A 16,203-nucleotide genomic window follows, 5' to 3' on the forward strand; every position below is an offset into this window, starting at 1 on the left:
ACGAGTAAGACGCGCGAACGCGGAAGGCGAACGCAGATCGTAAATTGCAATAACAATTAGAATAAATTACAGACATGATCTGCAGGGTGTCATAGTTAGTGCTTGGACCACGCCAGCTCCATATATGGTCACAAAAGACGCCATCACACTCATGTCACCATGACTCAGCCATAACCATATAAGGAGTCCCCAAAGCAGGACCACGCCATCACACTCATGTCACCATGACTCACAAATCACTCAGCTCCATATATGGGCACAAAAGGGCCAGGTCCACATATACAGTAAGCGGGACAGACAGACACACACACACACACACACACACACACACACACACACACACAGACAGACAGACAGACAGACAGACAGACAGACAGACGTGATCTGCTAGGTCTCATAGTAAGTGCTCATTGCATTCGCAATTACAGTATTAGTTTTTTTCTTATGAAAGCAGAGAGTCTTGATGCACATTATCTGATCATAAAACGGACTTGGAAACTTTCTTCAATCGTAGCCCCATATGTGCCCTCTCCCTACGCTCATTGAACTCATTCTGTGATTCGAGCTACAAACAATCGCAGTAACGGGGGGGGGGGGGGGGGGGGGCAACTAGGCTTTGAGGAAATGATCTTGCATAATCAACATTATTGTCGATTGTCGTGTGCCGCTCCAAACATGTCCAGACATACCACTAACCTCATCGATCCAGTCTCGCGTATCTATAAGGTGAGACGCGAGACTGGATCGGATTGTGTCTGGACATGTTTGGGAAAAAAAACAAGAAAAACAACGACATGGATGCGGCAGCAGAAGCAGCACGTCAACGTATTTGGAAGAAAAAAAACGAGAAAGCACCACCTGTCGTTGCAAGACAAACACCCGTATGTTGCTGATAGACAGATAATAATCGATCCGATTTTGTCCTGCCGTTCATTTTATCACATTAGGTGCAGGGCAGGCTGCTCGACGGTGAGTTTATAATAGCCTGTTGTAACGAGAAAGGGGGGTGGATTGGATGGTTGGAGGATGCGAGCAGCGCAGCAGCAGTACGGCTTGCGATCAGCGACCAACGTATCATGGCGGGCCCTCGATAATGATGTGCAATCTGTCCATGACTAACTCCACATGTGTCTGGCAAACGTTACGTTATGAAATCAAATGCCGATCATTGCAGGTTTATATACGGGCAGAGAGCAAATCGCGTTGTATCTTGTTCCGAGAATGAGAGTGAGTGCAAGCCTTGCAGTTGAAAGCAGTGGGGACTCGGGAGTGGGGGGGAACTGCCAATGCGATCCAAGAGGAAGAGACCCCCCCCCCCACCATTCTCCCTCGGGAGAAACCATGTAGAAACAGGAGGGGAGGGGGAATCGAGTGTATTCACACAAACAAGAGCATTGTCCCATCCATTTTAGATCCCCTGACATCTGCGTTGGTCTATGCCGGACGGCCGTCTCCAATACGTCGTACGTCCTCGCATAGACCAACCAATAGGCGGTGCCAGACGCTTCTCAGACCAACACCTCTTTTCAGCAGGGGGGGGTTTTAACTCTTTTTAGAGCCGATCGGTGTTACATTATGAGTTGTCCGGGCGCAAATATAGTTGAACTATAGAAATCAATAAAAAAACGTTTTTTGGACCATAAAACGTATAAAAACGTTATGCGCTTCTTGCGCTTGGCTATAATAAAACGTTTAAAAACGCTTTGCGCATTCGATGAGTTAACAGAGCGGTTTATTTTTTATTTTTTATTAAGATTCGTTTTTTGGGCTTTTTATGCCTTTATTGACAGTGAACAGTAGATAGACAGGGAAGGGGGAGAGAGATGGGGAGTGACACGCGGCAAAGGCCGTCGGGCTCGGGAGTTGGCAGCCTAGGTGCCCAGACGGTTGAGCTAACCATCCGGGCCAACAGAGCGGCTCTCGACTTCATTGCTTACGAGTAAGACGCGCGAACGCGGGAAGCGAACGCATATGGAGCTGAGTGATTTGTTGATGCAACACACTCCATATTTGGACGTAGCTCCATATATGGGCACAAAGTGTCTGTGCCCTTTATGCCCATATATGGAGCTGAGTGATTTGTTGATGCAACACACTCCATATTTGGAAGTAGCTCCATATATGGGCACAAAGTGTCTGTGCCCTTTGTGCCCATATATGGAGCCGAGTGATTTGTTGATGCAACACACTCCATATTTGGACGTAGCTCCATATATGGGCACAAAGGGGGGACACACGCACGCACAGACATGATCTGCTAGGTCTCATAGTAAGTGCTCACTGCGTTCGCAAACAGACACTGCTGCTGCGAGCAAGCTTGCCTCCACCACCCCAGCCGCCACCTTTTGATCATATTCTGGCATAGGCTCAAGAGTCTGGCATAGGCTCAAATACTTGTGAATTTATGTCTGCTGATTCAAGCTAAATATTAACGTAAATGTACTGCTTACGTACTGCTCAAACGTGCAAACTGAATGTTGAACTGAAATTCTCGTGCACATGGCTTTAAAGTAAACTATAATTCAATGTTGCATAGCTCTAATCTGATTCAATATTCTATGGCTTTAATGTTAAAATACATTCAAGTTGTATGTTTCAAGTTTGCATGACTCAAGTTAATATCATTAACTGTCTTATGTGCTGTTCTTGTATACTAATGCTAATGTTCTCTGATTTTGCTTAGCATGCTGCTTTGACAAAATTGGGATGCCTTTAACGCCAAATTTATCTGTATTCCATTTGTTGCAATAAATGGTTAATCTACTCTGACAATTGAGTGATTCCGATCTGAATCACAGTTATTTAGCATAATCGTTGAAAAATGTTCATACATGTTCATATATTATTTAAAAATAAGATAACATTTAAATTTAGACTTTTCCTAGTGGGAGTCGATTTGTGTTAATGAAGTCCACTTTTTGGTTACAAAAACACTTGCATCACATCATATAATGCTGCTGCACTGCAAAACCCTGTGAAGCTCCTATAAGCTATGTCTAGACTGGCAGCCCGAATCCAATGTTTGGAATCATATTGGTTTATCAAGTCCAAACAGCAAAAAAGACACATGTAAACAGATTTCTAAGAAGTTGAAGCCCATTCCTCGGAAGTTCTGAAGAAATCTGTCAGCCTGACACTTGATTTATACTTCGTTGTATGCCTTTTTGCTCGGCGAAAGTTAAGTTATAAGTTAAGCCTTACTCACGCCTATGTCGTTACCACATCAACCAATGCAGAATTGCAGACTGATCACTTGCAATTAACAGTGCGGACGGTCAGTCTAAAGATCATATTTGAGAAATAAAGTGCAGTCTGAACAATGCCTTACATGAGACTTGGCCCAGAAGATGAACAATGCCTTACGTGAGACTTGGCCCAGAAGATGGACAATGCCTTACGTGAGACTTGGCCCAGAAGATGAAGACCTCGGCCACCATTCGGAACAGCTCCTCTGCCTCTGGGTTGGGCTCCTTCAGCCATTTGGCCCTGTCAGTACAAAACAAAAGGAAATCATGGAGAAGGGAATCATGATGACAGAGTCGTTTTTGTTGCTTTGTATCAAAATCAGGAACGTAAAATAGATTATCCCACGATTCTTTCAACCCATTTTTTCACTCAGTGTCAATTATTTAATGTAATCCTGGGCGCTACACTCCCTCTGCCAACCTGGGGAGAGCAACGGACTGACCTCATGCCGCTTCTTTTCACCTGACTGGGGGAGAGTTTCCCCAGTTGGACACGTCTTTCCAACCAGTTCCTTTCCCCTCAATCAGGCGCCCCGGGTAGGAGGCAGTATAGAGACCAGGATTACTGCATGTTTTATAGCTCATCTACAAGCTCTCAAACTTCCCCTTTTAGGGAATTTCAGCCCTGCCTCTCTAACATTCTCTGTGCGTCACTGTAACAAGGTGTAACAGGTCTAAATGAGCATGTTGTACCTGTTGTAGTCGACGAATCGTATGAGGAGAGGGTAGAAGGCGTACAGGTCTCTGATCAGTATGGTAAACTCATCCAGGATCAGGAGCTCTGACTCGGACATGTCGCCCCGCCCCTCAATCCGGCTGGTCTCCTCGTCCACCATCACCACCACAGCTTTCTGCACAGACATTTAAATCACAATCCAAATCACTATTTCAACCACATGTTCTTAGAGAAAACGGCTTGCGTTACTAAAGTATACTCTACACCGAATCTCTTTGTTGATTGTCTATTTTTGACTAATGTTCCACCCAGATACAGTTTATAATAGTCCCTGGAAACCCAAATGGTTTGCCTCTTACCTCACTGTAATGTACAGTTCCACCGTTTAATATTAAATTCTGAAGTGATCGCAAATAAATAATCGTATATTAGAAGTACAATCGAATGACAATCCTCTTTTGTAGTGGTAAGGATTGAATGACTGAAAATACTGTCTTACTCATGTGTCTTTTTGTTTTTATTTTAATTAGCGCTCACAACTTCACATCTTCACTCTCTAATGTCTTCTTCTGGGTATAAAACGTTATTGTACTTTAACATTTATGTACACATCTTCTATCTCTCCCATACACTTTATTTTAATTGTTTTCTTGTCTTTGTTAAAGATGGAGTGCCATAAGTTTTGTATTTTTACAGTTTTTCATGTGTCTATGAGGTGACAGTACTTCATTAGACACCCTGGAGTCGTTTTTATGTACACTGATGCATTCCCTTTGTATTTAGGGTTTCTTCCAGGAGGCTGAACCCTTGACAGTCAAACGTGTCAATGAAGAAAACAGTAACACGCCCCCTTTATCATACAACTGCAGCTGTGGGTGTGGCTTAAGTTCAGGTGGATCAATTCACCACCCATCACCACCCACCAGGCAAACCAGGCATACTTAATGAACTGGTGGGGGTGCCCACATAAAAACGACATTTTAACAAATAATGTACACTTTTTTGAAAAGAATCTTCCTCCTTATATAACAATAAGAACTGATGATCATGTTTTAGGGTGGAAAAAAATCATGGCACTCAATCTTTAAAAAAATATATAAACCTGAAATGTTTCATTCCTTAAATAAAGAATATAAAAAATGTAATGACAATCCTCACATTTTTTAGTTTCTCCATCAGAGGCAGGAAGTGGGTCTTCAGCAGCTGAGCTTTGGCTTTGCTGATGATTGGCTGAGAGAAGACTTGGGGGTGGGAACAGAGACATGATTGACAGTCAAAACATTTTAAAATAGTTTCCAATCAGCTATACAGTCTCCTACCGTACATCTCTCTCCGTCTACCCCCCAGCACGCGCGCACATGCACGGATTGCACGCACACACACATGTGCATGCACACGCACACGCACACATACATACACACACACACACACACACACACACACAACCACAACCCTCTCTCTCTTTTCCTTCCTACAGTATACCTGCCAGTCGTTTCATCCACGCCCCCTCGTCTATTCCCAGGTTGTTGTAGATGATTTTCAGGATGTTGCCCAGCAGACTGTTCATGTGCTCGGAAGTCAGGGAGGTGCAGCAGCTGTCAGCCGTCTCAGGGTTACTCTCCGGTCCGTACTCCCACCAGTGAGACATGTAGCTGCACAGCATCGGCAGCACCACCTGCACGCAGAGGACCACAACACCCAGCAGTCAAGCAAGCAGTCATTTTAACCATTTTAACCATTTTAACCGCCGGATAGCATTCGTGGACGAGCAAACGATACCAGTGAAAGCTTGGAATCAGCTTCATTGTCACATCACAGGTTTATAGAAGTAAAGTGGGTGAAATTAGTTCGTTTTCATGCATAGTTCCCATTCATTATTTTTATGGAAGAAAGAAAGGGAAGAAGAAGAAGCAAGGGGAAAATAAAAACAAATTCTACATATTTCTCATACCGTATATATATTTTCATCTCACGGTTTGTCAGATCTGGGCGGCAGTGGCTCAGTAGGTAGAGCGTACAGGCTTTATTTTAGACATACAATTGGTCCAACTGTCATTAGTAACAACTTACAGTACCTCAAACCCTAACCTAACTCTAACGGCAAACACAGAACATTTACCATGTTGTCACCACAAGTATATGGTCAACGTGCCTGGTCCTTACCTCCATGACATGGGGCATCTGTGTGTATCTTATGCCAGACTCGGACAGCTCCATGATCTCCTCCAGAGACTTCTCCAAGGCTGGGATCAGAGGACACACCTCCCCGACCTGGGCAGGAAGACCTAGAGCTGAGAGGCGCAAAAGTCCCACCCACATTATATTAGTTACTGTTGCTATGGCTGTCAAGCTTCTCAGATTTGCATGGGAGCTAATTCCCAAGCCATGTTCTATTACGGAGTGCTCATTTTCGTCACTTAATGTCCTGCAAGTACACAGTATTGTTCTGTACCTGCCCTCTCTTTGGCTCCTTTGGCATTGTAGATGGAGTAGCTGTTGAACTTGTTGAGCTGAGGTTCCAGGAAGGCCACAGGAAAGGCAGCTGAGAAGGCAGCCAAACACTCTCCTAAAGCTGGACGTTGTCTTCAGCCGAACAGGACATGAACAGGGTAAGGAGGGAGGGAGGAAAATGAAGCAGAGAGGGAATGAACACAGAGAGAAAGGGATGAGGAGGAAGAGGAAAAGTGAAACACATCTCCTACACACCAGTAAACAAAATCCTCCATGGGCAAGGGAGATAATACATTTCAGGGCTATCGCGCGCGCACACACACACACACACACACACACACACACACACACACACACACACACACACACACACACACACACACACACACACACACACACACACACACACACACACACACACACACACACACACACACACACACACACACACACACACACACACACACACACACACACACACACACACACACACACACACACACACACACACACACACTTTTTTTTTAAATGTACCTTTCTACATAGATGCTCTTATTGGTGCCCAGAGAGTAGAGGCTGTTAAGAATTCTGTAACAGGACACCTGGACATCATCCACTGGAGGACAGGTGAGAAAGGATCAATCAAACAATCAATCAAAAATCCACAGTTTGATAAAAAAAAAAACTACTAATACATTTGCCTTAATTTCTGCATCTAAATATCAACATCCTCCTCCTCCTTATCATGACATACACATGAGGTCGTCCCCGAACAGGTTCTGTCCGATGTGCTCAAACAGGGAGGAGAGCACGGGGAGGAGGGCGAAGGTGATGTAGTTGATGATCTGCGTGACGCCGCGGGGCTGCGTCCTGGTGTGCGTGAACTGGCCCAGCTTCAGGTTCTCCAGCGTCTTCTCCAGGTCCTCTGCAGCGTTCTCGAAGAAAGCCCGCAGTGCCGCCTTCAGCGTCTCCAGACCGGTCTTCATCACAGTCCTGCAGGCGGGTTAGACGGGGTTTCAGAATCTACATATGAATATGTGAATATGTGTCTGGTTCTTAGTGGATTTTAGACTTGCATTAGACAGTTCATGTTTTCAATCTGCCAACGGTTGTTGTGGATGGATGGATTTTATTTTGCCATTGAACATAATGAACAAGTGTACAACGAAATGAATGGCATCAATCCAGTGCAATGCAAAAAGCGATCTTTGTTTACTTGGCAGTCGAGAATAAACCTTTCCCTACAAGGGACAGTTAGCATTACCGTATATAATATTTGGAGACACAAATGCACGATAGAAGCCAGAAGCTTGCTAATTTGCTGAGATATTCACTTAATTCATTGGTTCATTCTAGCCCAAGATTTAGACTCTCATAGACATATTTATCGATTCTGACGTCATCACTCTCTGTATACGAGAGTCTAAGCGACTATATGGCTTATTTCTGGCCGCCAGCGAAAATCCCTGCCTCAAAGTAACTCTTAACGTGTACAAATGCAAAATCTAAGCTGCTTTCTCTGCTTTACACCCTGTAGGTCCGTAAGTTTTCAATAAAAAAATCTCGGAATCTGGCATTTTCCTCCATTGTAAATGCACACACACGCACGCATGTGACACACACACACACACACACACACACACACACACACACACATGCGCACGCACCTACCTTGCATCAAGTGTCTGCCCCAGTATGTGCAGACAGTTGACTATAGAAGTGGCATCATTACCTGGGAGAACAGTGAAGGGAGCAGATGGACATGACAGATGTGAAAATAATGTGAAAATAACAAGAGCCTTTGATAGCATCCTCTGTTGCGTGCAAAGAATGTAAACGTGTCCAAACTAGTCTGTACAGTAAACTAGAGTGGGAAAATCGCCACTTGATGAGTATACAATTGCACAGCAGACTTTTCTATTGTCTACCCATCACACGGTAACATAAGTGGAAGTACAGTACACCCCATAACATACAGCACACACATGCACGCCTTAAGCAGATGACCGTACACTTGCGCACGCGCGCACACACACACACACACACACACACATTATGAGAACATGCACACACACGCGTCGCAGACATAACATTGTAAATAGTTTTGCATGCATGCATTGCATGCACAACATTGCATGTACTCGTGTGCACACTCCATAAACAACTTGGACACTCATACAGATATACCGGTATGCATGCACACGATCCCAAACCAAAAAACTGTAAAAGTTTAAAGTTTCTTTCTTTTATTAGTTTATCTCAATTGTAATTTAATATTGGACCAATCTCCTCCAACACCAATGGCTTCCAAAATGAGTGGGACTTATTTATAATCTAAAATGCTATATCATGAACGCAACATCCAGTCAACCACAAAACACAGCAACACTTTCATACACCATTGATTGAAAACTCTACATACATCGCCTGACGTCAATGTTGTTTTGAAACAAAAAATGAATTGGCAGTAAATTGCTCAATGAAAAGAGGCTTTAGTCAGCAGTGTTTTACATTCAGCCATTAGCAATGGATATGTGAATGTGCTTGGCCAGCATTCTTATCCATTGATTAATTATCAGTGAATTAAATATAAAGTAGGGACATAGAGTTCCACAGGGTCAACCTCTATAACAAAACAGTTTCAGGCTTACTATCCTGAAAGCTCAGAGAAGCTAAAAGTGCAAAGATGGCAAAAGAGTACAGGTAGAGAGATGGGTTGGGGGGCTGCAGTTGGGTGTGTGTGTGTGTGTGTGGGGGGGGGGGGGGTGTGAGATAGAGAGAGAGACAAGTAGAAAGATGGAAACAGAGGGAGGGAGGAGAAATTGGGAGGAAGGGGCGATCCTTCATGAGGACGGGTGGAATTAGGGATGGAAGGAAGAACAGAGGAGAGGAGGGCTGGAATGGATGGATGGTGGTGGGGTGGGGGGTGGGGGGTTGTGTAGAAGGAAAGTGGAGGGATGGTCGGAGAGAGAGACGGGGGAGTGGAAGGGGTGAAAAAGTGAACAAAGGAAGGTAGGGGGGGGGTGTTTTTGATGGAATGGCTAGAGTGAGGACAGACATAATGAGGAGGGCAGTGAGTACACGAGAGCCCTCCACATCCCCATATTCAGTAATGAATCCAGGAATCAGCCCGGATAGCCTTCATAATCCGCTTAGGAAACTTTAGCAGGCGTCGGCCATGGTCCAATGGCCATATGCATGACACCATCTCGACAGTCACATATACGTATTCTGTATACATACTGACAGTTTCAATGACATTCGTTGAGCCACAAGGTCTTTGCAAAAGTACAGTAATGAGCTGTCTGTCTGTCTGTCTGTGTCACTCTGCCTGCAATCAAATGACTCAATACACTGTAATATCATCTTCAAATCACAACACAAGGCCATGAACTCGAACTCAATGTCTGGATTTGGTGATCAAAGGTCAAGGTCAGTGATGAGCCACACAGCTCAACTAGGCACACCTCTAGGTGGTCCGAGTTTTTAAGAGCGTCCTCTATCATAAACACTGAAAAACCAAATGACGAACATCATACGTCAATTGCGGTCTGCGCCTTGGATTGAAATGGTGAACGAGATACAATAACATCAGATCAGGAATGTGATTGATACAAGAATGAGCATGAGATGGTAATGAGATTGGGAGATTCATATGAGAATAAGAAATAATGCCTGTGCCGAGACATGCGCAGGTCAAACCCCTTTGTTACAACAGCTTGTACCAAAAGCACTAGAAGTGCTTTTCCATTAAGTACACGTGGCACGCACAGCGAGTGCACGCCTCATTTAATGCCTTTAAAGTGGCCCTTTGAATTTTGCTGATTGAACTGCAGTGTAATGACATCCAGACGAAAGAACACAACAGTTCATTACAGGTGGATTTAGGAGCCAAGGTAGACATAGACAACATGCATGTTCCAACAGACTGGAGACGTAATAATACCAGACAAAATAATGCATTTCCTCTTGGTGAATGACAGGTGAAAACGGCATTCACTAAATATTGTAAATATTGTACAGTTTGTCCTTGGGGCCCCTCCGAACAGACAGAACAAACTCCTGCTGCATTGCCATGGCGACACAGAACTTCAATCATACTGTAAGTCCTTTAAAAAAGACACAGGATAACTCCAATGGACATTATTGGCTTCAGAGTACATCCAGGTTAGATTATAATAAACTTTTCTTTGATGCTACTCTGTGCCTTTTTTGCTTTTAGCTTTCAATTTTTTTAAAGGCCAGTTTAGGAAGACTTAATGAAATTCCAATGCTTTAGGTATTTTATTTTGTTATCACAGATAACATCTAAGTCCCTAAATTCCACATTTCTATCAAATTCCATGACCTGTGGGGAAGGGGATGAAGCCATATTGGGAAGCACTGTTTACTTAATCTTCATGTGAACTAACATTTACCAGTTCTATTTCCAGAAAATAAAAAAGTCCAGATAAATCAAACACGGGTAGAAACTCACGGTAGCAGACTTAGCATCAGCAGTAGCATGCTAGTAACAGGCACACAATCATGGTCCTTACCAAATAAGGATATCCTATGTCTGACAAGAACTCCCAGTTTGCAGAAAAGACTGAAGAGAGAGAGAGAGAGAGAGAGAGAGAGAGAGAGAGAGAGAGAGAGAGGAGGAAAGAAAGAAAGAAAGAAAGAAAGAAAGAAAGAAAGAAAGAAAGAAAAAAAAAGAGAAAAGGCGGAGAGGAGAGGAGAAAGAAAGGGGGGTAATACAATGAAAATTGACAACGGGACAGTAAAATATGGTCACTTGCAGAGAAGGAAGACATAAAGGAAAAATGAGCCGAACACAAAGAAGACTAGACAAGATAAAGTGAAACAGTGATGAAACAGCAGAGCTGTTTGATGTCTGTGTGGTAGCGACATCAAAGTACTCAGCATGAGGTCTTTTGTACAACACAGCAGGGTGGGCTATTTGAAATACGCTTTCTGAACAGTGACTTTAAGCCTGATTTATACTTCTGGGCATGCTGCGTGCCACATGTTCAAAACAATCTACAAGCTCCCAATGCAAACCGATGCGGCACATTGTGAGCTTGTAGATCTGCTATTTTCGGAGCGCAACACCGCCGTATAGTACTAAATGTGTAGGCCGCAATATTGCAAGTAAATCTTTCTTTGTGAGAAATTGTTTCTTGACATTTGGTCTTACCAGGAACTTAGCAAACAAAGCTATTTGTGTAAAAGACACGAACTTCAATACTAGACAGACCTTTTTATTGATCCGGGATGTGACACATTTCAAATGTCCTGGCGAACACAGACAGTAGTTAAGTGTTCATGAAAGTAGATCGACTTGCCCATTGGAGCCAGGACAGCCAGTTTAGTGGCAATATTCTTGCTATATTTTATGGTGGAGTGAAGTACTATAAATTTAGAAACGTTGAAAATGACCTTGGATTGTGTACAACCTACCACTCAATCTTCTATTTATAAGCAATGGGACTGCTCATCAGGGTGACAATGACAAAGAAGATAACAGGATTTGACACATTCCTCATTTCCCAGCTAACAAAGACATTAATTAAGTGGTCATGAATGCAGATCGACTCAGCCAAGACAGCATTTAAATCTGCAATTTAGTGGTAATAGTCTTATCTTTATATTGGGGCGGAAAATAATGATTATTATAATGAATAATGATATATTATACCGCTAGGTCCTTTGATCGTATACCGCTTCATATTGTTAGACAAAGGCTATAGTAATGATAATCTTATGGATGTTTGTGTCAACTGGTCATCATCTCCTTCTCTATATTACTATAGTAATGATAATCTTATGGATGTTTGTGTCAACTGGTCACCTGGTCACCATCTCTTTCTCTTTGTTGGAGGCATGGCCACCACTGCTGATTGGTCGGACTGCAGTGGAAAGGAAATAGAGCTGGTGGTTCTTGAAGTACTGGTCCACCAATGGTAGAACAACCTGTGGGGTCATAATGGTTAGGCCTACATTACTTTCAAGTCTACAGTTAAGGATACAGCTCTGCTATACAGTATATGGACATGTGTGAAGAGAGCCGTCTAAGTTTAGCATTTTGCAGTCAAGTATTGTAGGTACAAAACTAACTTAAAATAAAAAATACGTGCAGAATAATTGTGCTTCTTTTAATCATTTCTATACACTTTATTTGCATGACAGCGGTTCTCAAAGTGGGAGTCCAGGGACCCTCAGGGTTACTTGAGGGGGTTCCAAATGGACCCTTAGAGGTCTGAAACTCTTGACAGTTATGGGTGTCCTTGAAATTAAACAGTTTGAGAACCACTGCTTTAGTTTATAATGGCTTGTCATGTTGACTGCCAGCCCGGACCTTTCCAAAGAACTTGATCTGCTGCTCGTGTGGAACCTTTTCTCCTTTAGGTTTCGTTCCCACATCTGAGGCACAGAGGGGAGAAGAAAAAAAGGAAAACACTGATTGTGTTTACATAATTTGCATGCACATTCCTGTCATGTCATGTGAACCTTGTCTTATGTGATGGCGAAAATGGGAATGGGCCAAAGTCTCACCGAACTCCATCATGTGCTGGTGGGCCTGGTCTACATATGTGATCAGCTGCTGGAGGAACGTGTAGGCAAAACGTTTCTCTATCGCCGGCGTGTCCAACTCCTGCACCTTCCCACCTCTAGCAAGAAAACATGTGTCAAATACAGTATACACGAACACGTACTGTAGCTTCGGTTTAACCGCTTGAACCCTAGTGTCTCTATTCTTGGAATGTGGTAGGGGTTCCCAAACTGTGGTGCGTACACCCCTTGTGGTGCGGAACGCCCTCTTGGGTGTGTGTGACATGAAAAGGGTAATGGCGGTTTTATGGTGTTGGTGGTGCACAAACGTCAAAATCCGGTAAACTACTGTTGTAAGCAGATGTTTAGAGCAGCTGCAGGAGTATACCGCAGCTGCATGTCTCTCAGTGCAGTGACATTCTGTGATTATTTGCCATAATCATATTCAAAAATGTATAATCTTCAGCCAAATACAACAAGACTGAGCATTGGGGGGTGCGTCAGCTAGGTCAGGAGTTAACAGAGGGTGCACGGCCAAAAGAGTTTGGGGACCGCTGTGGTAATAGATGAACATTCGGCAAATATGACTGAATATTCTGTGAAAAAAGCTGATCTACAAGCTCACAATGTGATGTATTTCCAAGTAGCCCATAGAAACCTTGGGGTGCCCATACTACAAGCTTGTAAGAGGCACGTCACATATAGAGAGGTCTATGGAATGTGATTTTGATTTATATAAATCAGAGTTTTCGCTCTGCATTTTCCTGGCCAGCCAACGTGGCAGACAAGACCCTAGGCTAGGCATTAAATTAATCGGCCATAATGTAAAATAATGTACTGTACTCTACACGTCATGTGCGTGTTGAGATAACAGTATGTGTGCCTCAGTCTGTCTCACGGCGACTCACCTGGACACGGTGTATCCATTGATCTGGAGGAATTTGAGGATGTCTTGGGCCTTTTCTCTGTCTTTGGATTTCTCTTTGGCAGTGAGGGTGTCGTAGGGCACCAGCAAGGGATGGCTCCCTCCACCTGGAGACCCCCAGAGCGTGTTAACCGTACACTGTACAATCCTGAGTATTCCTTTAACTCTCAGGAGGGGTACAAATCTAGTGTACAAATGTACAAATTTTACCCTCTCAAGAGTTAACTTAACACTCAGGATGTACTCAGGAGAGCACACAATAAAGTCCAGAGTTGCCATTTTTCTCGCTTAACTCCTAACAAGTCAAAAGATTACACCTTATAAATGAACACTTTAGACTTTACTGTGTATAGGCTCACATGCTGTTATAGCTTGAGATGTCAGTCAGAACATTTATTTCTATTAAAAAAGACAAATAGGCACAGCCATTCATTCTCCTTTTAAACAGAGCAGCAGCATAGAAGGGATGATGGGACGGGCACACTCATTCACAGTCAAACAGTGCCCCCTGCTGGTTGCAGTGAACATGAACCGTGACCACGAATCATCATCACACACGCCCCATCGGAGCAGGAGGCAAAGCAAGGCTAACAGGATCTGACAATGAAAGGGTCTCTTTCTTTATGTTTCAACTTTAATCCCCTTAGCAGAACAGTGAATGGCAGCCAACAGGGGGAATCTCCACGGGGCTTTAAACCAAATAAGGGCTCAAATATTAAGGATTTCCGAAGTTACGATGTCCCTATAATCCGTTGTTTTTTTTCCAAACACAACGGCATGACCCAAAAACAAATCAATATCCCCTTGCTGTGTAATTGATATTAAAACCACCACGCTGTGCTCTCTCCAAGGCTGAAGAGGAAACATGCAACCACGATTTTAAATCTTAGATAATATCAAAACAGGCATTACATATTCTATTGGTTAGGTATTAGACTTTATAGTAGGATGTTAGTTAGGCTTAAATTAGCTATGGTATTATAATGTTCATAAACATGCACTGTCCCGGCCGTAAATTAAGAATTGAAGTAAAGTAAAAGAAAGTACATTTGATTATGGGAACTACATGCTTTGACAGTGTGAGGGAGGACATGTTACTAAAAGAATACAGTACATGTACCTTTGGCTTCTAGCTCCATCTTCTTCTTCTTAGCCCAGATATTGTGATAGTTCTCTGCAAGCAGCTCTGCCATAGACTGCAGCAATACAATGTTAAAGTTGAGTACAGAGTTACTACGACCGGTCAAAATGTCATCACATGTCATCCCTGAATGTGTGCGTGCGTGCACCGTGCACGTGTCTGTGCATGGCATGCATGAGGGGGTGCATGGGCGCGTGTGTCACTTACATGTAGGTCTCTGGAGAGTGTCACATTGCTCATGTCTATTGGCCTGGGACTGAACCCTGGGGCTCCTTCAAAAGACTGCTGGGGGGGAAAAGAAAGGTGTGGCTTTTAGCAATGGGTAAAAAATTGTCTATATTTATTTTATTTAACATTTTATTCACCAGGCATGTCTTCATAAACAAAGTCAAGCTGGAGACATACAACATCAACTGGAGACCATAGTAATGGAAATCCAACCAGAGGATAGAGATCTCAACAGGGCCGGAAATTAAGGTCTGGCTCTACCTGGACCTTAAATGGGGTGGCCCAAAGCCCCGCCTGGCATACATTTTACGCCTGAAAACGTGATTTAAAAAAAAATATATATATATATATATATATATATACACAGAAAGAAAGAAAAGAAAGTTCTATATACAGTATGGGCATTCCCAGCTACCCTAATACAATCCCTGTTATGCCCATATATGGAGATCCCTGACTGTGATCAATATTAAGCCCATATTTGGGAATGCGAATATATGATCATATTGTGACAGTCTCATGACAACCACTGTGGTTGCTGTAAAGGTCGCAGTTAACTATGGAATCATCACGATGACCTGGGCACCTGAGGGCTTGCCTAGGGTGACCATGCGTCCTCTCTGGGGGGAGGGGGGGGGGGGGGTACTACCTGTCAGTGGGGAGTGTTGGCTGATGAATGAGTATCAACATCCTCTAATACATCCTAATACAGGGGGGTCAAATTATGACAGGCAATTCCTCCTGTCAAAATATGACCCCCCAGTCAAAAACCCAGTCAAGAAATAGACACTCATGCTTTCCAAGGTGTGATTTGGGGTCCTAAGGATGAATACAAGATGAATATCAACATTTTAAAACCAAAATGTTGAATTGTGGGTTTGAGCTCACATGCCCTTTTGATGTAAATCAAAAGGGGGGGTTAACTACCTGTCAGTGGGGAGTGTTGGCTGGGAGGAGGAGTAGGACTAAGGCCCTATACGTCCTATCTGGGGGGGTAACTAGC

The 16,203-nt window shown here is 43.4% G+C and overlaps 1 protein-coding gene across 1 annotated transcript in view; it reads right to left on the reverse strand.

Annotated features, from left to right (window-relative positions):
• The window catches only part of ryr2a (ryanodine receptor 2a (cardiac)), a gene marked incomplete at both ends in the record, with an annotated part of 231,061 nt that overhangs the window by 52,555 nt on the left and 162,303 nt on the right, over window positions 1-16,203 (reverse strand). The window contains 16 exons of the mRNA XM_080790070.1: window positions 3,399-3,486; window positions 3,939-4,096; window positions 5,080-5,162; window positions 5,404-5,596; window positions 6,085-6,212; window positions 6,374-6,504; window positions 6,907-6,988; window positions 7,127-7,365; window positions 8,044-8,104; window positions 10,911-10,960; window positions 12,206-12,327; window positions 12,713-12,777; window positions 12,910-13,025; window positions 13,815-13,938; window positions 14,952-15,027; window positions 15,180-15,254. Of these exons, the coding sequence (XP_080646196.1) occupies window positions 3,399-3,486; window positions 3,939-4,096; window positions 5,080-5,162; window positions 5,404-5,596; window positions 6,085-6,212; window positions 6,374-6,504; window positions 6,907-6,988; window positions 7,127-7,365; window positions 8,044-8,104; window positions 10,911-10,960; window positions 12,206-12,327; window positions 12,713-12,777; window positions 12,910-13,025; window positions 13,815-13,938; window positions 14,952-15,027; window positions 15,180-15,254 (1,791 nt within the window). The remainder of the gene's footprint in view (window positions 1-3,398; window positions 3,487-3,938; window positions 4,097-5,079; window positions 5,163-5,403; window positions 5,597-6,084; window positions 6,213-6,373; window positions 6,505-6,906; window positions 6,989-7,126; window positions 7,366-8,043; window positions 8,105-10,910; window positions 10,961-12,205; window positions 12,328-12,712; window positions 12,778-12,909; window positions 13,026-13,814; window positions 13,939-14,951; window positions 15,028-15,179; window positions 15,255-16,203) is intronic.

This window comes from Protomyctophum bolini (genome assembly GCF_963924005.1).
Source record: "Protomyctophum bolini genome assembly, chromosome: 18".
In the NCBI taxonomy this organism is placed as follows: Eukaryota; Metazoa; Chordata; class Actinopteri; order Myctophiformes; family Myctophidae; genus Protomyctophum; species Protomyctophum bolini.